Here is a 22,009-nt window from a genome sequence, read left to right as displayed (position 1 = left end):
TAACTCACTCAGAATACTTCAAAATAAAAGCTCATAGCTTCCAACATTTTAAAACAAGACAGGAAATGGAGTTGACAGCAGCTTCACCGTTTTCCTTCGAGACATACATTTGTGTCATAAAAAAAAGCATTGTGTTATTTAAAATAATGTATTTTACATTCTACGGTTGAATATTTCAGTTCACAATGAAGATCGTGGGCCACTTGGAATTTTAATAATTTAAATTAACTTGAAATATAAACATATTACATCACTATTTTTCATCATTTAGAATCTCTTTCTTTAAATCCCATTTAGATTGTTTACTTCCTATGTTGTTTTTTGTATATAAACACTCAAACATGTGTTTTTAGTCTATAGTATTGTTAATTTATTTAAGGTTTTCTTTCTAACTGTCAAGTCGAAGTCATTCTGTGACATTTAATGTCTTTACTTCCCAGTGAAACCACTTGAATATGCAAAAGCATCAAAACAACATGAAGTTTCCTCTTTTACCCCAGTGTTGTTTCATGCAAATGAGGTCACCTGGCTGCCCTCTGGCTCCGCCCCCCCCCCACCTCGGCAGCTCGTGAAAGGTGAGACACCTGAAATTTGGAGCTCCGTGTTATTTACCTGACAGGAGTGTCAGAGATGGAATAAAGTCTGCGACACCATGGAGGGAGAAGTGAGAGAGAACGTGTCACAGATGAAACCCGTCGTCGACAGGTGAGTGGAAGTTGAATTTGTGTTAAAAAACTGTTGGTGTCATCTTTCTTTTACGCTCATGTGATCTCTAGCGATTATACTTTAACTTGAAATGAGACGTCAAAGTCCAGCTTCGGCTTCGCTTGTAAACGTCTTTGGTTTTGTCTTCCATCTTTCTTTCTTGCTCGTTCCACTCGGTAACTCAACTCTCGGTCGTCGGCAACTGATCTCCGCCGCGGAAACTCGACCCTCGGGCGAAGGCTTTTGTCCGGACGGTCATCAGAGAGCGTTTCGGCTCATCGTTGCCGTCTTTTTGTGTGTCCGCAGGGTCGACCCGTACGGGTTCGAGAGGCGTCAGGACTTCGAGTCGTACAAGGAGATGATGGACGAGTACGTGTCGGTGCTCAACAGGAGGTCCATGAGGTGGTCCAAGCTGCTGCAGGGGAAGACCCAGGTGGAGAAGAATCTGACAGGTAGATCCACTGGACTTGTATATTCTATCTAACAAGTCCAGAGTAGCCAAGCATTAAAGCTGTACTACGGTAGATTGAAACATTCGTTTCTAGCTCCCCCCGGTTGTAGAAAAGTGTAACTACAATGTTATGAAAACAAAGCATCCTGAGTGGAGTCGGCATGTGCATTTGTTTACAAAACAAAAAAGGTTGGGTTAGTGGTTCCATTGAATCTTCTTCGGAGAAAAAAAAGAAGTCCCAGTACTTTAGCCATTACGGAAATTAACTCAAATTCCGTCTCCGGAATACCGGAAGAAGGTCCTAATGCATTACTCACAATTAAAATCTGAAGGGGAATAAAGAAGCAAAACACCATCTAGGCAAAAATCATCAAGTTTTGAGACTAGGGTGTTAGAAAATATTGAACAGCAATGCAATTAAACCTCCGGCCACTAGATGGCAGCAGTCATTACGTCGTCCACTTTATGGTGGAGAAGTGAAAAGCAGGGCGGTAATAGATACGAGTAATCAATTGATAGTTGCATCAATATAAACGGAAAAAAAGAGAGGTAAGGCTGAAAGAACAATGAAATCGCAGTGATGACTGAGGACGAGAGGATACAGTTGACTCCAGCAGCTTTTAAAGCTAATTTTTGGACATATTTTGGTTTCAAAACAAATGAAAGCAGTTACGACTCCATCAACATCCTGAAAAATATCGTATCGTTGACACTGTATCGTGATACGCATCGACCTACTTGAGACCCAAGTAGAGGTTTGAGGGTCAACACCAATATCGATTTAAAATTTTCACTTCACAGTGAAGAGGTTCGTCCGAAAGGGTGTCCCCAATGAGCACCGGGCCAGGATCTGGATGGCGGCGAGCAGCGCTCAGGAGCGCCTAGAGAGTCACGCCGGCTACTACCAGTCCCTGCTCAACATGGACCACGACCCGAAGCTGAAGGAAACCATCCAATTAGGTTCGTCTTCCCGTCTAGAACATCCGACTGAAACTCAAACGTGACCCCGACGCCCTCTGCTTCCAGATCTGCACAGAACCTTCCCCGACAACGTCTTCTTCCGGACCAAAGCCGACCCCAGTCTGCAGAGGGCCCTCTACAACGTGCTGCTGGCGTACGGACACCACAACAGGGAGGTGGGATACTGTCAGGTGAGATCCAGCGCCTCTGTTGACTCAAACAAACTGGATCGTCCAGTTTCTTACATTTGGAAAACAGTTGAAGGATCCAGGGAAAGACGTCTGTTGACCGACTTTGTGTTCTTAGCCAAAACAGCCTGATGACGCGTCTGGATGTTTAACTGGTCAAATTCTTCAGACCATCACTGTGTCAATAAAGTGATGACTCAGGTGTGACCGTGTGTGAAGGTAGAAGGACATTAGGGACTCATGAATCTGTCCTTAGCTTCCGAGTTTAAGACTCTTTTACAGTTTCTTGATGGTCATGAGGTTCTCATAGTATTCTTCCTTCTCCAGGGAATGAACTTCATTGCCGGCTACATCGTCATCATCGCCAAAGACGAGGAGAAATCCTTCTGGCTGATGGATGCATTGCTGGGTAGGATACTCCCAGGTGGGCGACACACGGAAACAAACTTCAGATGTTCAGGAAGAGGGTTGAGATAAGAGCCTTGTGGCATCCCATTTAACGAGCATCGTCGCCTTTTTCGTAGACTACTACAGTCCGTCCATGTTGGGGCTCAAGACCGACCAGGAGGTTTTGGGCGAGTTGGTCAAGTCCAAAGCGCCTGCGGTGGGTCAGCTGATGGCCCAGTATCCTGGGATTTGGACTCTGGTTGTGTCTCGCTGGTTCATCTGCCTCTTCATCGACGTTCTTCCAATAGAGGTGAGAATAGATTCACGTTTATTTATTTTTTTAACTTGAGTTAAAACACCGATGTTTGCAGACGGTGCTGCGGATCTGGGACTGCCTCTTCTACGAGGGCTCCAAAGTCCTCTTCCGAGTGGCTCTGACCCTGGTCATCCGCCACCAGCCGGAGATCCTGAGATGTCGTTCTCTACCAGACGTGTGCGAGTGCTTTAAGCAAATCGCACGAGGAGAATTCACCCTGGACTGCCACACCTTCATGCAGGTGCAAATGAGGGGCGAGCCGGGTCACCACGGGACGACAGGAGCGCCAACATTCCAGAATAAAACAATGCAAAATAAAATATTCGAAATTAAAAATACAATTAAACACTTTTTTGTAGTAGCTACATGCGGTGTCCACGCAAGTTTATATATATATATATATCCACAAGTAGTTCGCTTATTTTAAGGGATAAAAAAATATATATAATAACATTTATAGTCGCAGTAGATCAGTGTCATCGGAATAACATTGAATGGTTGAATTTAACATTTCAAACGTTTAAACTTTCAATGCTTAAAAGAAAAAGTCTAAGGATTTAATTATTTATTGTTTAATAATTTAATTCAATAATTACTATAAAAGATACTTTTTCTTATTGAACATTTCATTACTATAAATATTATTAAAAAAAATAAAATGGAAATGTTCAAAAATGATTTATAGGCTTTTGAAAAAAATTAAATAAAAATAGCTCAACGTTGGCAAAGAAAAAAAAAAAAAAGGCCGGCATTTTTACATTTAACTTAAAAGGCAACAACAAATTATTAAATGCATTTGTAAGTGAAACTGTAAAAGTTTTTTTTAATTCTATTAAATTCAATTATTAAAATAAATTCATCCTAAAATTATTCTGATGACACTTCTATAATTCATGGACTTTGCCAACTCAGCTAAACTATGATCCAAGTTATGAAATATTTCTTATGCAACTTCGCCCTCAAACTATTGACGTGTGTTTTGTCGACAGAAAATCTTCACGCTGCCCGGGACTCTGTCGATGGCAACGATCGACAGACTGCGAGACAAATGTCAACAAAAGATACAGGACGACGAAACCGGCCCGAGATAAACAAAAAAAACGCTCATGAACATATGTATGGATAACAAGTCGTGTAAATAAAAATCCCACAAACCAAAATAATCTCACTTCTTTCACTTTTATTGATCTTTAGAAAACAATTAAAATCATTAAATCACGAAATGATTACGGTGGTGAGGCGGGTGCAAACATAAAAAAAACAAAAATATATATACAAGTACTTTCCACTCAGGATTTATTCTAAGACAATTCTGTACATGAAGGCGATATAAGTAACAAAAGAAATGGCACAAGGAGTCTCGGAAAGTACAATTACGGCTGCACCGACGTGCCTTGACCAAAGGAGGGCGCTGATGCCCACGTATCTCTTACTGTAACAGTGGAGTCGATTTGAAATGAAAGTTCCGTGCTTTAATCACCGTACCCTGAGGTCAGCCTGTAACAATTAGTTTTATTTAGCGAGAAGCATCAACGCTCTCAACACGCGTACAATTCATAGACCTGAGAAGTACTAGTGACGCTCCCTTTTTTAACCACTGAAAACACCCTTGAGACGATTCCCTTCAATCCTACAATCTTAGACAGAAATGATCGAGAAGATAATCTGAGGTTCGAGTTAAAGTTTTCCTCGTTTCATCACATAACGTTTTCCCTTTTATTTTTTATTAAAAAATGAGAAGTTTAAATAGTACCTTCAGCCTCCGACATGCGGGGAGGAGTTAACGGCGAGGCCGGACGAGAAGCGGCGAGTTTTAGTGTTTGCCAGTTTACGATGCGTTTCGGGGGAGGAGGCGGGGGAGTGAGGAGGAAAAGAGGGGTGGGTGGGGGTGCACCTCAGATGGTCTGGTATCCAGCATGGCTTCGCTTCCTGCCAATGAGGTAGGCCAAGAGTACGATGAGGACCAGCCCGGCCAGAGCTCCGCCCACGATGATGGGAATCAACATGTCGTCCTCGTCCAGTTGGCATTCTTCAGCTGAGGGACAGGAAGTAGCGCTCGTCACTGCTTTAAGATGAACCGGCTCATATAGTTGCGCCGATGTAGCGCATTTTTCGGACTATAAGAAGCCCTTTAAAAGCCTTACATGTTCTCAAAAACAGACAGTTTGCCTCGTGTATTCATTCTGGTCATACTGACTGTTTATCATCGTGGTACATGGCGCCCAAAGATCCGCTGATTATTATTGTCGAAATATACAGAATATAAACAACATTTTGCTGCATGTTGTCTAGGATGTGTTGAGTAACTCCCGAGTGCACTTGTGCGTCTAAATGAGTTCTTAAATTAAACGCAAGTTGACTCACTGAGGTTATCGAGCACTTAGGGATCATACTAGGAAAATACTAGAGTCTGACATCACAAAGCAAACGACTTTGGCAGTTTTAAGGTCACAATCAAAGATTAACTCGTCTCCAACAAATGTGACTTTTCTTCATCAAAATATGATTAAAAAAAAAAAAACTTTACTGATGACACCAGTACGTTAGTGACATCCTGGCGATGACTGAGAACGAGAGGATACAGTGGACTTCAGCAGCTTTTAGAGCTGATGTTTGGAAATATTTTGGTTTTAAAACAAATGAAATTACTTACGACTTGTCAATAGTCATGTGGTCTGTAGATTCTAAAACACCAGAGTCAAGTACTCGACAATACTACAAATATATTGTTCAGGCTTTTCCTTGATTTTCTGGAACTCCTGTTGTGTTATCAGTTTTATCTTGACCTTTAAAGTATATACTTTGAGTATTGTTTTGATTGTTTAAGCGCTTTGTGACCCTGGTCTGGAAAAGCACTATACAAATAAAAATTACTTACTACAGTATCAAAATATATCGTATCGTTGCTCCTGTATCATGATATAGATTCCAGTCAATACACACCCCTAGCACTAGACACCAGTAAGTCAGAAGTGTTTACCTGCACCAAACTGATTTTCCGACAGTCCGAACGGCTGGACCTGCAGCTGGAAGGTGTTGATGGACAGACTCCGGTCCACGTCCAGGGTCTGCTCCTCACGGCACATGTAGGAGAAGCCCAGAGTTCCTCGCAGGTAGTCCAGACTGTCGTTCTGGGCGACGAAAGATTCTGAGATCGTAGGTAGAGAAAGATAATCAATTAATACTTAATTTATCACACGATTTGCCCTTTACATTAGCTTTAAAAACCGAAACCTTCCTTATTAAAATCACATGATCACTGAAACTATTGCGTTGACGACACCCTTGGATTCCTTGCATTAACACATTCTGCACTTTTAAATGTTGTGTCAAAAGTTGCGATTCACTTGCGAGTGCTTACCCTTCATGTCGGGCAAGACAGCGGAGAGAACCACTTCATTCAAATGGTATTTGTTGGAAGTAGTGTTCTGTAAAAGAAAAAAAAAAAAAAAGTTTGATAGCTCCATCTGGTGGCGTTAAAAAGAACTTTCCGATTTTTCACCTAAACCCCTACAGGTAAAACAACACTCCGTGCTTGACATTTTTAAAGAACTCTTTTAAGTGTAAAAAAAAGAATGTAGCAAAAGACTCACCAGGTTGAAGTGGAACGTCAGGTTCATTTTATCAGCATCTGCAGAAAGCTTCAGTGAGGCGCTGTCAGAGTCACATGACCCGGAGGTTGTGGTGCCGTTGGGCCTCAGGTTGACCAGGTTGTGCACGGTCTGTAGAAAGATTCCACATTTAGTTTGTGTGCCTTTGTATGGACGTATAGAAATGACAGATTATTGATATGTTCAAATTTTTAAACTTTGATTTTTGTATTGAAATGTTCTTAGGCTGTAAATTATTATTTTTTAATGATTCAATCATTTCTTTACTAAAAAATATATATATTTTTTAATTATACTAAGAATATTTTTTAAATATATATAGAAAGAGTAAGAGTTTGATTTTAACATTAATTCAAAACCACCAGATAAAACTTTGGAATCCACCATAACAGACTGAGGAGCCTATATTTCTACTTCGTCACCTGATTGGCGGAAAGTTCCATCAAGTAGCTCAGTAATCTTTTGCTAATGTCTGGTGAAACAATGCAAACATTTTATATTGAATTTAAAATGCTGCAAATAAAAAATATATATATTTTGTGGATTTATTAGAGTTGGAATCAATTTGGAAAATATTCAACAAATGTAATCAATTATTAAAAAAAAAAAAAGGTTTAACCTTTCAGCATAGAAAATAATTGAATTAAATAAAAACCAATTCAACTTGTTCATATATAAATTGGATGATATCATCTTAAAAATACAATTAAACAATTTTAAAACAATGTTCCAACATTCAAAATGTTAAATTCGTCCATTCAATAATCTAATGACACTTCCATAGTTTCTATGTCTTGATCGAACCTTGTTCATGGAGGGCGAGTCGTAGGTGAAGTTGAACTGCAGACCCATGTAGGCCAGTAAACACACGCTGCCGTTGGTTCCGGTCACATTGTAGAGTCCTCGCTCGGGTTTGCTGGGCTCGTTCAGTTGGGCCTGGGGCTCCGTCGCTTGGCCTTGATGCAGGACAGCTGCAGGGATTCAGATACGAGTTCAACAGTGAAACTTGATCCCTCGTGCAGTCACAAAGAAACGTCTTGAATTGTGATCATTGTTCTTCCCAAACCAGACATGATTGACATAAAGGTTAGACACAGTATGTCAAGAAACGACTGTAACTAAACAGTGATTTAGAAAAAAGGTCAAGCTCAATTTTAATGGTGTCTACGCAGTCGAGGTGTAAGACAATCATCAGCTCCAAAAATAATCTATTCAAGTTCTAACAAGCCTGGCTCAGATTGCAGATTTATGTTGGCAACAGTTGAAGAAGACCCTTAGCTGGTCACAGTCTCAAGCACATGAATGGATATTAAGGTCCTAACTCAGCTTTTGGGCATATTCATCTTAACACTAGGGGTGTAAGAAAATACCAATGGGTTAAATATTGCAGTTTTCTCTCCACACTACCATAGTCGACAGCACTATGTTAATTAGAAAAATGGAAAGCTTATTTTCATTGTTCTGTTACGCTCTTAAAGTTTGTATAAAAATCAATTAATTAGATTTCTTTCATTGAGATTAACATGCAGATATTCAGTTATTTCATTTTTGTGTGGAAATTAAACCACCACTTAAAAATCCTCAATAAAGTTCATCTTTAATGTAGTTTTTTAGCTTCTGCATCAGAAAGGTAAAAAAAAAAAAAGAAAGACATTTAACTTTTTTTTCCACAGAAGCAGTTTCTCATGTCGAGGCTTCATGACAAGAAGGCCGTTACAGACGAGCAGTATGGAGGTATTTGTAAGTGTGACTCCTGGTCGAATAAAATGGCCGCAGTACACGATCATATTGTCTTTAACTGCAAAAGAGTAATCTGAAAATAATCCCAACCCTTAGTCGTCATAAGTGCGAGTAGAAAATGAGTGAAAACCACCCATCCTTTTAAGGGACCAAAAAAAGAAAGAATGCGAGAGCCGAGGGACGACTGAGGACGAGAGGATACAGTCACCTCCAGCAGCTTTTAAAGCTGATGTTTGGTTATATTTGAAAATTAAATCAAATGAAAGCAGTTACGACTCCGTCAAGAGTCATGTGGTCTGTAAATTCTGCAACACCAGAGTCAAGTACTCGACAATACTACAAATATATGATATATCGTATCGTTTACTCTTCTCTCAACAATTGCTTAGCATCCACAACTATGATGTTGAGAAGAAGCAAAGGTAGTGTGAACCTCATGTTGATATGGTGAAATAAAGATGTCAGTGTTTAAGATAAGGAACAAAATAATGGATAAGTATTTGGTAAACGAGGACAAACTAAGATAATCGAGATATGATACATAACATTTGCCTGAGACCTCGTTCGCTAAAAGATTTTGGCCACTTGTATGTTGTAGTTTGACACCTGTGCTCGAAACCCAAGTCACATGCAAGCATTTGGTTCGTCAGGAGAAGAAGTTATTTTCCATTATTATTACAAACACTGTATTAATGTTTTGTTGAGGAGTGATAGAAATAAATGTGCCCAGATATTTATTAAAGCCTGAATCAAAGAACGTAAAGCAGGATTATCCCAATCACAGGATCTCGAAAACGGATTTGACAGGGTTTTTTTGGGCAACTTTTTAAGCCTAAATCTTGTGACCAAGTAAAACCTAAAGCAAACAACAAACACAATGACTTGTGCTTTCTGTTCCCTATTGTCTTGCCAGACGTGTTTATCTCTGGTTATAACAGAACAACTGCTTATCGACCCAGACTGTGGAATGTGTGCGACTAGATTTTGGAAACAGACGTTAAACCAACCATGAAGTCGATAAAGCAGTGAGTGAATTAACACTTGGAGTTGAGATCGATAAGATTTATCAATAATATTTTGTGTAACAGAAATTGCACGTGTTGGAAAACTTTATTAAGCGTTAAAACAACTATTAAATTTACTGACGTCTTAACAGAAATAAGCTTATCTTTTGTTACGCATTTAAGTCAAGTTGAACAAACATCTAAATGAGCTTCTATATACACAATATAAAATGTTTCATTAAAATATCGAAAGAGTTTCTGCAGATTAACGACGTTTGAGCCTTAAATTTAAAAAGGAATTGCGCAACTGCATCGATGACCAACTGAGATTTATTTACACGAAACTAAACACGTAGATTTCCTTTAACTTTAGACGACGAAGGAATAAAACTTACCCAACACGAGAGGGAAGATAAAGAGCAGAACCTGAAGCGTCGTCATGTTCACAGGCTTCAAAACACAAAAGCTAGTTTGCTACGTTGCTATGCTAACGTTAGCTTCTCAGAAGAGCGTCCGCGGAGGTAAAAAATAAATGTCGAGCGACGATGAAAAAGTGCTTCAAGATGTTGTTTCTTTAAATGCCTTCAGTGCGTCTCTCTGAAAGTCGTGGAGGTCTTTGATGTTGTCTGTGTTGCCTCTGGACGAGGACGAGTCGCTAGCATGGACGCAGCTGCAGAGGCTGACATCAGGGTCATGTGACCTGCTTTAACAAACACCCGGAGCGTCACGTGGTGCGAGCAGAAAGGCGGTAAACAAGTGCAGCGTTAAATAATACTTTATTTTTATTTAAGTTTTACAGTCTCGAACAATTCACACGTTTTGTAATCAGAAAATGTTTTGTGTAAATTGTAAAAAATAAAATAATAATAATAAAACAAGTGAGTCGTACATTAAAATTCGAATAAAAAAATATATATATATATTATATACAAATTAATGTTTATTACGTTTTTAACGTTTTTGTTTAAATATATTTTATATTTTTATTTATATACGTTTTAGTATTTACTTTTGTATATTTATTTTAGCAGTCTAAATAAAAGACTACACTGAAGTCGTGGATGTGAAACGTTTTCTAGAGTTACAAAAAAGTAAAATAAATTCAAACAATTCTTGTCATTGTTGTCAATATGTACAACTGTACTTAAATGATGATATTCATACTTTACCCTTACAAAAACTTCCATTCCCAGTATTGTCATAAAAACAATAGATTGTAAAACACAATTAGTAAAATAAATACAGTAAAAATAAACAATTAAAATATGACAAAATAAAACGAGTGTAACGCAAATTAAAGTGGGTATTCAAAATAAAATGAATAAAAATGTAATAATTAAATAACTGGAACTGGATATTAAACAACATTTTGCTTGAAAATGTCCATAAGTTAAGTTAATAAGTTTATGAGTTTCCTTCTAAACATGAGCAGCCAACACGGTGCTGGAGGTTCAAAGGTTTAACGAAAGGTCACGAGGGGTCAGTGGTCTCTGGATGACACTTCCTCCCAGAGAAACTACAAATTTTACACCATTTCAGACGTGGATGATGTTTGTGGAGAAGGTTCAGAGGTCAGATCGTCCGCTCGTCTTCTTTCACTCGACAAACAGCGACGCTCACTTATCACCGTGGCGACGGATCTTTGGAACTTTGTGTCGATCAGTTCGTTCGTCGACTCTTGCTCTTCGTGAAGTGAACATAGAAACTGACGTGTTCAGTTCATGAGAAATAATATCACCTGGAAATCTTGGTTTGTAAGTTGTTAAAAAAACACATTATATATTATATCATTTTTATATATAATATTTACAGTTTAATGTCATTTTTATACTTAAGAGAAAAATAAATCGATTAATATTAAATGAATCAATTAATAAATGTAGTAAAGTTGAACACACAGTCACACACACACACAAACACAGTCACACACACACAGTAACACACACACAGTCACACAAACACACAGACTCACAGTCACAGTCACACAAACACACACAAACAGTCACACACACAGTCACACAGACACACAGACACACACACATAGTCACACAGTCACACAGTCACACAGTCACACAGTCACAGACCCACACAGTCACACCCACATGCGCACACGCACAAAGACACGCATACACACGACATACACAAACAAAGGCACGCACACACACAAACAAATCCACATACACACACACAAAATGACACACACAGGGACCCACAGGCTCAAACACACACAAAGATACACAAACACACACAGACACACACAGACACAAAATACACACATACACAAACACACACATACACAAAGACACACGCATACACACACTCACGCAGCACCACACAGACACAAAAATACACAAAAAAACACATGCGCACACACACACAAACACTCGCACACAAACAAACACCAACACATGCACACACACAAACACACACAGATGCAAAAATAAACACACATACACAAACAACCACACACACACACACACACACACACACAGTGTAAGTTAAAGGCGTCACAGCTTCAAACGACCTAAGTTTCCGCTGTCAGGGGTTGAAATGTTAGATGTTGTGTCGTCCACTCACACACTCGCATCTTCTCTCAGTTCAGCCACTTCCTGACACCAGCAGAAGAACCAGAGTCTAGTCGGTGACACACGACGACCAGCATGAACATACTGAGGTCATGTGTGTTGATGGAGCTCCTGGTGCCGGTGGTTTGTGCAGGTGAGACCGACGTCTGCAACTATAACTAGATACAAGTTATTATAAACTAATTACAAGACAGTGCTTTTTTTTTTCTGACGCAAGTTTATCTAATCACTTTACTAAACTTAACTAATTCATCAGGTTTGTTCTGTTTAGTAGAATTTTAAAATCCAATCGTTACTCAACTCTTAAATGTAAGTCATTGTTCGCGTGTGAAACATCAAAGCTGCTGCTGACATTTTGTAAATGTGTTATTTTTGATCTGATGTTAGTGATTGATGCCTCAGGACGTCACATAAAAGACTGTTTTACTCGATCAAGACTGTGTGTGTGTGTGTGTAAGTGTGTGTGCACTGTGTGTGTGTGTGTGACGAGAGAAAATATTTCTTCTTGTAGACGACAGTCGTGATGTTAGAACTTAATATTCTCCAAGAAGTATTTTTTAAGAGCTAAAAAGGTGTCTCTGGGCGTCTATTTCTTCTTCTTGTTCTCCCTTAAAGTGGTTAAGGGAAAATCTTCTTCACTTAGTTTGTAAAACCTTTGTTAAAATGGACGTTCATTTTTAAGGGGGTCTTCTGCCCTGCTCGAGAGGGTCAGTCGTCTACGTGATCGTTTTCAACACATTTTGTCGGACAGTGTGAGAGTCTATAAGATCAGGTGGAGACACACACACACACACACACACACACACACACACACACACCTATACATTTACAAACACTAAAACACAAATTACAATTTACCCAGAAATATCTACAATATGTGTACAAAATTAGAGTTTCATTATTTATAAATATATGAAGTTCTACGTTTGTTTCTTTGTTTGTAAATTTGTTTCAAAGTTTGTTTCAGAATTTGTTGATTTGTACAATTGTTTCAGAGAGTGCTCATTTGTTTAAAAAATTGCAAAATTGTTATAGAAATGTTTTATTTTGTTTCATATTTTGTTGTAAAGTTGTTTTAGAGTTCTTACATTTGTTTCAGAGTTTGTAAAGTTGTTTTAGAATTCTTACATTTGTTTCAGAGTTTGTAAAGTTGTTTTAGAATTCTTACATTTGTTTCAGAGTTTGTAAAGTTGTTTTAGAGTTTGTAAATTTGTTTTAGAGTTTGTTAATTTGTTTTAGAATTCTTACATTTGTTTCAGAGTTTGTAAAGTTGTTTTAGAGTTTGTAAATTTGTTTTAGAGTTTGTTAATTTGTTTTAGAATTCTTACATTTGTTTCAGAGTTTGTAAAGTTGTTTTAGAGTTTGTTCATTTGTTTTAGAGTTCTTACATTTGTTTTAGAGTTTGTAAAGTTGTTTTAGAGTTTGTTAATTTGTTTTAGAGTTCTTACATTTGTTTTAGAGTTTGTAAAGTTGTTTTAGAGTTTGTTAATTTGTTTTAGAGTTCTTACATTTGTTTTAGAGTTTGTAAAGTTGTTTTAGAGTTTGTTAATTTGTTTTAGAGTTCTTACATTTGTTTTAGAGTTTGTAAAGTTGTTTTAGAGTTTGTTAATTTGTTTTAGAGTTTGTTAATTTGTTTTAGAGTTCTTACATTTGTTTCAGAGTTTGTAAAGTTGTTTTAGAGTTTGTAAATTTGTTTTAGAGTTCTTACATTTGTTTCAGAGTTTGTAAATTTGTTTTAGAGTTCTTACATTTGTTTCAGATTTTGTAAATTTGTTTTAGAGTTCTTACATTTGTTTCAGAGTTTGTAAATTTGTTTTAGAGTTCTTACATTTGTTTCAGAGTTTGTAAAGTTGTTTTAGAGTTCTTACATTTGTTTCAGAGTTTGTAAAGTTGTTTTAGAGTTTGTACATTTGTTTTAGAGTTCTTACATTTGTTTTAGAGTTTGTAAATTTGTTTTAGAGTTCTTACATTTGTTTTAGAGTTTGTAAATTTGTTTTAGACTTTGTAAATTTGTTTTAGAGTTCTTACATTTGTTTCAGAGTTTGTAAAGTTGTTTTAGAGTTTGTAAATTTGTTTTAGACTTTGTAAATTTGTTTTAGAGTTCTTACATTTGTTTCAGAGTTTGTAAATTTGTTTTAGAGTTTGTACATTTGTCCCAAAACATTTTATTTTGTTTCAGAGTTTGTTGTAAATTAGTTTCAAAGTCTGTTCATTTGTTTTAAGTTTGTACATTTGTAAATGTGTTTCAAAGTTTGTAAATTAGTTTCAAAGTTTGTACATGTGTTTCAAAGTTTGTACATTTGTTTCAAAGTGTGTACATTTGTTTCAAAGTTTGTAAATTAGTTTCAAAGTTTGTAAATTACTTTCAAAGTTTGTACATGTGTTTCAAAGTTTGTACATTTGTTTCAAAGTGTGTACATTTGTTTCAAAGTGTGTACATTTGTTTCAAAGTTTGTAAATGTGTTTCAAAGTTTGTAAATTTCTTTCAAAGTTTTTACATTTGCTTCAGAGATTATACAAGTTTGTAAATTTGTTTCAGAGATTTTTAATTTGTTTCAAAATGTGTAAATTTGTTCCAGAGTTTGTAAAGTTGTTTAAGAGTTTATTCATTTATTTTAAAGGAAGTAAGTAACTATTATTTGTAAAGCGCTCGAACAATCAACGCGGAATTCTCTCTGTATCCGATAGAGCTTTGTAAAGTTTTTTCAGAGTTTGTAAATATATTTTAGTAAAATTGTTATCTTGTGCAAAAGTGTGTAAATGTGTTTCAAGAAAAGTGTTTGTGCTTCAGTGGAGTCGACGCTGCTGGCGATCATGTTAAAAACCATGTTAGCAAAACCACAGACACAGGAAGTTCAGCTGCTCGTGGTTTTGTTCAGGTTTAGCAAACCCACCTGTCCATCATGATGACACTTTGAATACTTTTACTTTGTTTTACCTTTTTTTTATTATTATTTTAACAAATGTCCTCTAAAACTCTGCGTTGCTACCGTAGCTAGTGATGCTAACTGTTACCCACCAAAAGTGGCTAATCTGTCACTTTTATTTTTGATCAATGGCAAACTTTTTGATGAAGTTTGTGAATTTAAAACACTGCGACAAAAACGAAAAGATGTTTTTGTTTAAACTTTTCTCATATTTACACCTGGTTTATTCTGCCTGACCTACCTGTCAATCAAACGTTTTATGAGAATAAATACAAATTATTTAAATAAATGAAGAAAAAAAAAATTCTTGGATCGAAATAATATTTATCAGGGAACGCTAAACAATATTTTTTAAATAATTAAAATCATTTATAATAAATGGCGGGAGAAAACGTGGACGGCTAAATTCAGTGGTCTGTTGTCGCCCTCTGCTGGACAAAAATGATGAACACGAAAATCACAAATTATTTTAAAGGTTTTTCATCTCTATGAGCTTTAGAGAATTGTTTAAATAAATCAAATCTATAAGATTGTTTTTACAGAGCTTAAGATGAATATTTAAACCAAAAATAAAAGTATTGTTTTAATATTTATTAAGTAATAAAACATGTTTCTCTCCCTCAGACTCTGATCCGACCGTCTGTTACATACTGGACGGTCTCCTGATGGTTTACTGCACCGTCGTCACAGCTTTCCTCGTCCAAGCAAAGGTGATTTAGACTCGAACGGATCTTGACTTTAAGTTCATAACTACGTGTACTTTTGTCTTCCTGGTCAGATGTCAAAGACCCCGGAGACTCCAGAGCTGAGTGTGAGTGAACCAACAATAATACGATGAATTAAAGATGAACTACTTAAATGTTCTCTCGTTCACAGGAGGAAGACGTGTATCAGGTAATGAACCGATCAAAGCTTGTCTTGACTCTACACATGTTACATTTATTTCTACTTCAACAGAATATTAAAAAATCCATTTATTTGAGCTTGAAGGTGAAAAAAAACTACATTTTCAAGTAAAAATCTTGAAATAGATCAAGAAAAACAATTAATCCATTATTTTGCATCAGAAAATAACACACAGGTACTTTGTAAATAAAGTAAATGTTGTATATACTTTATATTTGTGTCTTAACAAGTCATTAAATTTAGAATTATATTTGAATTACGTTTTAATTAAAGTATTTTATTCATTTTTTGTTGTGTGCTATTGTTTGTTTATGTTTATTGTATTTTTTTGTAAACTTATATTTCTCCTTGTGGGACTAATGAAGGAAAATCTAATCTAATCTAATCTAATACATTTTGGAAGAATCTGAATTTTAACATTGAGGAATCAAAATTCCTTGAAAAGTTACGATTTCTCCAAACACAGGTCACACAGCTATTTAAGGTCAAAGGTCAGACAGAATTTCTTCATTTAACATTACATTATTTTTGCTGAAAGATAACATTTGAAAAGTGTATTTTTAAAATAAAAATGAACATTTCCTTCTTCTTTTTTTTTTCCAATCCTAAGATTAAAGTTATCTTTAATGTTTTCTTTGCAGAAACTCAACGCGGTCGACGCAGACCCGTATGAGGAGCTGAAGGTGAGCAGAAGATAGAATGAATATGTATATTGTTGTTGAAGGTCAATCATCAAGTGAGTGTCTCTGCAGGTGAGCGCCAAGAATGAAGGGAAGAAGGTGAGATATGTTTGGAAAATATAGAGGGAATCCTTACAGTCATTAGCTTTAAAAAAAAAGAGCTGAGCCAGAAGGCAAAATTCTCACTAATTATTCCGACTCGACTCAAACTAAACCTGCTTTACTTGAGGTGGTCGAAGAAAGATTTCATGTGTCATAAGTTTTTCCTTCTGCTAAAATGTTCATCCATGTCTCCACAGTCGGCCAAGGACAAGTAGACGAACCAGAACCTTTTTTTTTTTTTTTTTAATCATCTGCGAATGCAAAAATAAAACCTTAACAATAGATTCTCGTCGATTTTATTCAACATCTTGACTTGATTTAACTGTGACTTTGACAATTATATTAAAGATTTTTAGACCAATGACTGAACTTTCTTGAAATCGAACCCTTTGTATTAACCCATTGCCCACTGTTGCAGTGCATTGTGGGAAATGTTCAGTGTTACAAAAGTCCCAGAACATGTGTAAAATATATGAACTATGGCTGCATTTGTCACTTGGCTTTGATAGCATAACCTCTAGTTCAAAGGTCGTCTGCTTTGATTCTGATTGGTTCAAATATCGACAAGTGGTTGTTCAAAAAGAGAAGCATCTGGAACTCAATCCAGGTGCGAGTCTAGATCAGGAAGCAGGATTACAAGGTGGATCTCAGAAAATAAATGTATAGCAGCATGTTTAAACTGGTCAATTAACTAACTTGTATAATTTTGTGTTTATAATTCACTTCTAGTTAATATTTTGTACTTGTTTTGTGATGAAGTAGATGCAGGAGAAAAAGGCTACAAATTAAACCTAATTTCTGGATAATACAATAAATAAACCATTATGAATACTACACTACAAATTACATTTAATTACAAATATATTAAAAATTATATCAAAAGTTATTTAGAATAAAAAACAAAAATATGAAATATAAATGTTTCACATTCTGTGTTATATTTGAAAAAAAACGAGATTAATTTTTAACCTTGTTAACTACTGGACATTTATTGAATCTATTTAAGACTTTTTCAAAATATCCACGATGTAGTCGTACACGTCCAAAAATGTAATTTATCGTTGCTCAGATTAGTGGTTGTAACATATATCATGAATAAAAGTGCATTTTTCCATATTTGTATAGAAGCTCACACTGTGACAGTTTTATTTTGAATATTGTTAATTCAGACACTAATCCTAAACACAAGGTGATCTATAACAAAATTGCTTTGATAAACTGGCATTAAATTAAGAGATTATTTAATACTGGATAACGAAAGAGGGAATTTAAAATCCGGGTCTTTTAAATGAAGATAACATTTTTAAACACTTTACAATGGATTCGTCTTCAGCTTCACGTCACTATAAACAATAAAACAAAAAACACTTGAAAATGGTTTAATGATGTTTACAACAAAAGAGAACTGTACATCTACAGTAAAAGAGTTTCATATGTGTATATAAAAACAAAAATACAGCAGACAAATGCATCAAAATCTACTATGTATCCTGATTCACATACTTCAAACTCCTACACAATCTTTCAGTTCTGACGCCTCCACAGCCGGAGGTGCTTTTCCCAATGTTTTTTTTTTTTTTTTCCTTTTTAATGTTTTTTTAAGTCGTTTTTTTTCTTTCTTTTTATCTCTTTTCAAAGTCAGATCAGAGCAGTGTCCGTCAGTGTTATGTGAACCCTGGACAGGAGGGTTCTGAAAGTAAAACTGCAGAGTTAGAAAAAAGAAGGACACATTCAATGAGCCCGAGTGAGTCGTTTACAGACAAAATATGTACAAACATTAGGCGCTTTTTTTTAGTTTTTTCCTGTTTTCTCTCTTGTTGAACGGGCTGTGACGTCACACACACATGGCACACCCAAACCAAAAAAGAAACATACAAAAATACTATTTCTTTTACCTACTAAGATTAAGACAGTTCTGCAATTAGTTCCATGCTGTGACAGAGAGAAACAAAAAGGTTTTATTTTCCTCTCAGAAATATACCAAAATATACATCTAAGCTTTGGAATCGCTGAGGACGAGGGACTCACGAGGACGCGCTGGGGTTTGTTTTCTTAACACACACGCGCACGGAAGGAAAAACAGGACAAGAGATACGAGATCTTTGGTTTTTGTCAAAAATATTTGGATTTTTTCTTTCTTTTTTTTTTGCTTTGGGATAAGAGCGTATTTTAAAGCCTTTTTTTTTTTTAAGAGTGACGGCCCATGATGCATAGCGTCATGGCGGGAACAGGGAGGATGAGAGACGGACCTGAGCAGTGACGCAGGAGAAGAAACAAAACTATCAAGTGTGTGTTAACAAACATCGCCCAGGCGTCAAGCCCACCCGGGGGTCGTGAGGACGCGACACAGCCGTCGTTCGGTTACAATCAGTTTTAAAGTCTTTGGTTCGCTGTGGAGCTGCTGCTGCGACGGCTGACGTCACGAGGGGAAGCTCGACACACACACCGGAAACGTTAACAAAATAAAAGGATTGTCAAAACTTAAAATATCTAAAGTCTCATGCGGATAAAGTGAAAGATAAAAGAAAAAGGAAAAAAAGTGTGTTTGAGTCTCCCCTCCATCATCGCCCTCTCGGAGAACAGGCTTCTCACTCCAACTTTTTTTTAAGTTTTATTTTCTTTCTTTATTTCTCTAAAGCAGGTTTCAGAGTAGAAATGAGGTATACGACAGTTCGTGTTTTTTTTTTTGTTTTCTTTTTCCGGTGCGCAACAGGAACAGAACCAGTGTTGGCGCGCGCACCATGAAACCAGGACAGTGTTGAAGAGGAACTACAAAGTGACGTCATCGTCTGCGCGTGAGCTCGTGTACACCCCACGACCAACTTACGAATATTTCAGTGGAAGATCCAGAATAACTTCTCAACATACGTTATTTAAGGAGGAAACATTTTTGATAGTTGACATTAAGTCAATGAATAAATACATTTATCGAAAAAAACAAACAACTATCCAAACATTTGTTGTGATTTAAAAATGCGTTATCTTTTAAGAATAGATTGAATTGTGCTTTTTAGTTCTTTTTTTTTACCGACAATTTACGAAAAATAAAAAATAAAAAGTAACAATTACAGAATCTCCTCAATGTAATGTGTGATAATTTACTTTTTATATTGTTATTTATTAAAGCCACTACTATAGCCATAGAATTACATCAGATATATATATATTTTTTAATAAGGTCTTGGCTTTTATGCATTATTGCCATTTATATGGCAAGTGGAATGGAGCCTGTCCCAGCTACATAGGGCTGGAGGCAACTGGAACCAACAAAAATAATTACCACCATCTATAAACAACATGTTAAGCTTGAGAAGATGTAAACATGTCTGTTTTTTTTTTAGTAGATTTCATCTTTAAAATGTGGCTGTTGAATAGTTTTAATTTAGCGCTGGCTTTGACGGCCCTCTACCGGTCAACATGAGTTACTACACTATTTATCATTTTAAAAAAGGGGGTTCCGATCGCGTGTTAGTCGTGAGGTGTACAATCGAAATTACTTTGAAATACAGTGGAGACAGAGTAAAAAAAAAAGAAAAAAAAAGCTCACACCGTTTCTCTCATTTGAAACATCAGTACAGATGCAGCATCTTCTGCTCTCAAGACACAGACACACAATCCTGCTGGAATTATTAGTAAAGCTTTTCTCACACAGGTGTGTGTGACCTGTCCCGAGTCATACTTCAAAGCAACGACAACAACAACAAAAAGAATCAAACGCCTTATCCAAAAATGCCCAAAAAACACAGCAATGTTTCCATGACGAGGAGAATTCATCCACGCGTACATTAATGCTACAATGCTCGTGTCTCTCCTACGATAAGGCATAAATGATAACAAAATGTTTTCTCAAATAACAACAACAACAGCCAGTGATCTTGCCCTCCCTCCCCCCCCCCCCTCACACACACACACACACACACACACACACGAAATACAAAATAAATCAAGGCATGAAAAGTACAGTTAAAATCATATGATTGTTAAAGACAGTACAGCAAGTCCACAACTCAACCGAATGCAACAAAAAAAAACAACACACATGCTGCAGCCACACTTGTTATTTTAGCCAATATTAGTCTCAGATTTAGTTTTTAGAGTTTGCTACAAGCAAGTATTGCAGGGGAGATGAAGACCAACAGAACATATTTAATCAGTCTTTGGCAGCAAAAGTGTTTTTTTTTTTTTTTAAAGTAACAAAAAAAACAACAATTGTTGATCTGATCAATAACGTGTGTACGCAGCATTTTAAACGTCACTCACTTCTCCGACACAGACGACTGCTGGTCAGTGAAGGCGACGTCAACACGAGGAAATCCTCCACAAACAGAAAAGTGACTCGCTCAACTTGTATTTGGTCGTTTGGTAAAAAAAAAAAAAGAAGAAAAAAAGGGGAAGTTTTGGAGTAAGCATGGTAAACACTACATTCAGTCATGATAACATACCAGTTCCAATATAAAATATGAATATCTTACACGTATTTATATATAGATTTATATGTATAGAACCAAGAAAAGATCATTTTTTCTATAATTCTTTCCTCATAAATATCTCAGTAACATCCTATGGTTCCGCTGGTTCGCCTTTTTTGTCAAGCCACTAACAAACAGCACTTGGAACCGGACCAGAGGAACCAGCGACAAGCCAGACACCAGCCGGGCCACATGGTGAAAGGCTTTTCTTTAACTTTGGCAAGAAGGATTTTTTTCTAAAACAATAACCTGAAAAACACACCCATAAATAGTAGTACTAGAAAATAGCAGTAGTAGGTTGTCCTTGTACTCGTTTTGTATCCTACGTTTTGGTTCATCAGTATTAACCGCGAATGACACGCCAGGCAGGACTTCAAACATTCTACACTGTTCTACACAGAAATGTCTTAAAAAGCTGAACCTTAAGATTAAGTGCTGCTGAGGTATATTCAGTCACAATTAGTCAACAACAGAAAAAAGAAAAAATAATGTGTGGAAATTAACTGTGGGACTGTGAGGCACACGAACAGTGTCGGCCGATACAATCGAACGGGCGATGAAATTAAACCTCGAGCACTTTCTTTGTGTTTTCTTTTTGGTAATCATTAAAGTAGCTTGTCTGAGAAGGTTTCCCTGGTGATCAGTTGTACGCATCAGCCGAGGCGATGCGGGAGTGTCTCCTAAAGGATCCATAAAGCTATAGAAAAACCAGCAGGTTCATAAAGCTAACGTCCCCCTGGTTCTCATCCAGAAGCACCGGGATCAGAGGGGGGGAGAGGGACGGGTCAAACTGGCCACTAGGTGTGGAGAGCGGAGATCTTTTCAAAGGGCCACCAGAAGCATCCTCTGAGGGGGGGAAAAACCCACTTTGGTTCCAGCTGTTGTTTTATGGCTGAATAGAAGTATAAAACCCCAGAAACAATCAAAAACCAGCTACCACACTTTTTTCCTTTAAAAAGAAATTTAAAAGCCACCAAG

At 36.7% G+C, this 22,009-nt stretch overlaps 3 protein-coding genes across 5 annotated transcripts; 2 read left to right on the top strand and 1 right to left on the bottom strand.

The window, feature by feature from the left end:
• Positions 1–568: 568 nt before the first annotated feature.
• LOC148068307 (growth hormone-regulated TBC protein 1-A-like) lies at positions 569–4,164 on the top strand. The gene is made up of 8 exons (XM_087803832.1): positions 569–705; positions 1,012–1,157; positions 1,958–2,116; positions 2,183–2,307; positions 2,632–2,728; positions 2,829–3,001; positions 3,063–3,248; positions 3,997–4,164. Exons 1-8 carry the CDS (start codon positions 653–655, stop codon positions 4,096–4,098), a joined length of 1,041 nt encoding a protein of 346 aa, XP_087659958.1. The 5' UTR covers positions 569–652; the 3' UTR covers positions 4,099–4,164.
• A 3-nt stretch (positions 4,165–4,167) lies between these two features.
• LOC148068306 (lysosome-associated membrane glycoprotein 1-like) lies at positions 4,168–10,052 on the bottom strand. Its single transcript, XM_087803833.1, has 6 exons — positions 9,758–10,052; positions 7,423–7,589; positions 6,601–6,729; positions 6,369–6,435; positions 5,988–6,155; positions 4,168–5,042 (listed from the first exon to the last, which is right to left on the bottom strand). The coding sequence occupies exons 1-6, from the start codon at positions 9,801–9,803 to the stop codon at positions 4,903–4,905; spliced, it is 717 nt and encodes a 238-aa protein (XP_087659959.1). The 5' UTR covers positions 9,804–10,052; the 3' UTR covers positions 4,168–4,902.
• Positions 9,284–16,844, top strand: LOC148068305 (T-cell surface glycoprotein CD3 zeta chain-like). 3 transcript variants are annotated; one of them, XM_087803836.1, is made up of 7 exons: positions 9,284–9,383; positions 11,960–12,080; positions 15,499–15,584; positions 15,653–15,685; positions 15,751–15,768; positions 16,422–16,463; positions 16,533–16,844. In XM_087803836.1, exons 2-7 carry the CDS (start codon positions 12,023–12,025, stop codon positions 16,581–16,583), a joined length of 288 nt encoding a protein of 95 aa, XP_087659962.1. In that variant the 5' UTR covers positions 9,284–9,383; positions 11,960–12,022; the 3' UTR covers positions 16,584–16,844. The 3 variants fall into 3 exon arrangements, with proteins under 3 accessions (XP_087659962.1, XP_087659963.1, XP_087659960.1); XM_087803837.1 differs by lacking the exon at positions 9,284–9,383 and having other exon boundaries at positions 11,576–12,080; positions 16,533–16,559; positions 16,760–16,844; XM_087803834.1 differs by lacking the exon at positions 9,284–9,383 and having other exon boundaries at positions 11,576–12,080.
• Positions 16,845–22,009: the final 5,165 nt, after the last annotated feature.

The sequence above is a fragment of the Callionymus lyra genome, chromosome 12, assembly GCF_982586985.1.
Source record: "Callionymus lyra chromosome 12, fCalLyr1.hap1.1, whole genome shotgun sequence".
NCBI classification, from domain to species: Eukaryota; Metazoa; Chordata; class Actinopteri; order Syngnathiformes; family Callionymidae; genus Callionymus; species Callionymus lyra.
Note: the sequence above shows the minus strand (reverse complement) of the source record. Positions and strands in the feature narration are given on the sequence as shown.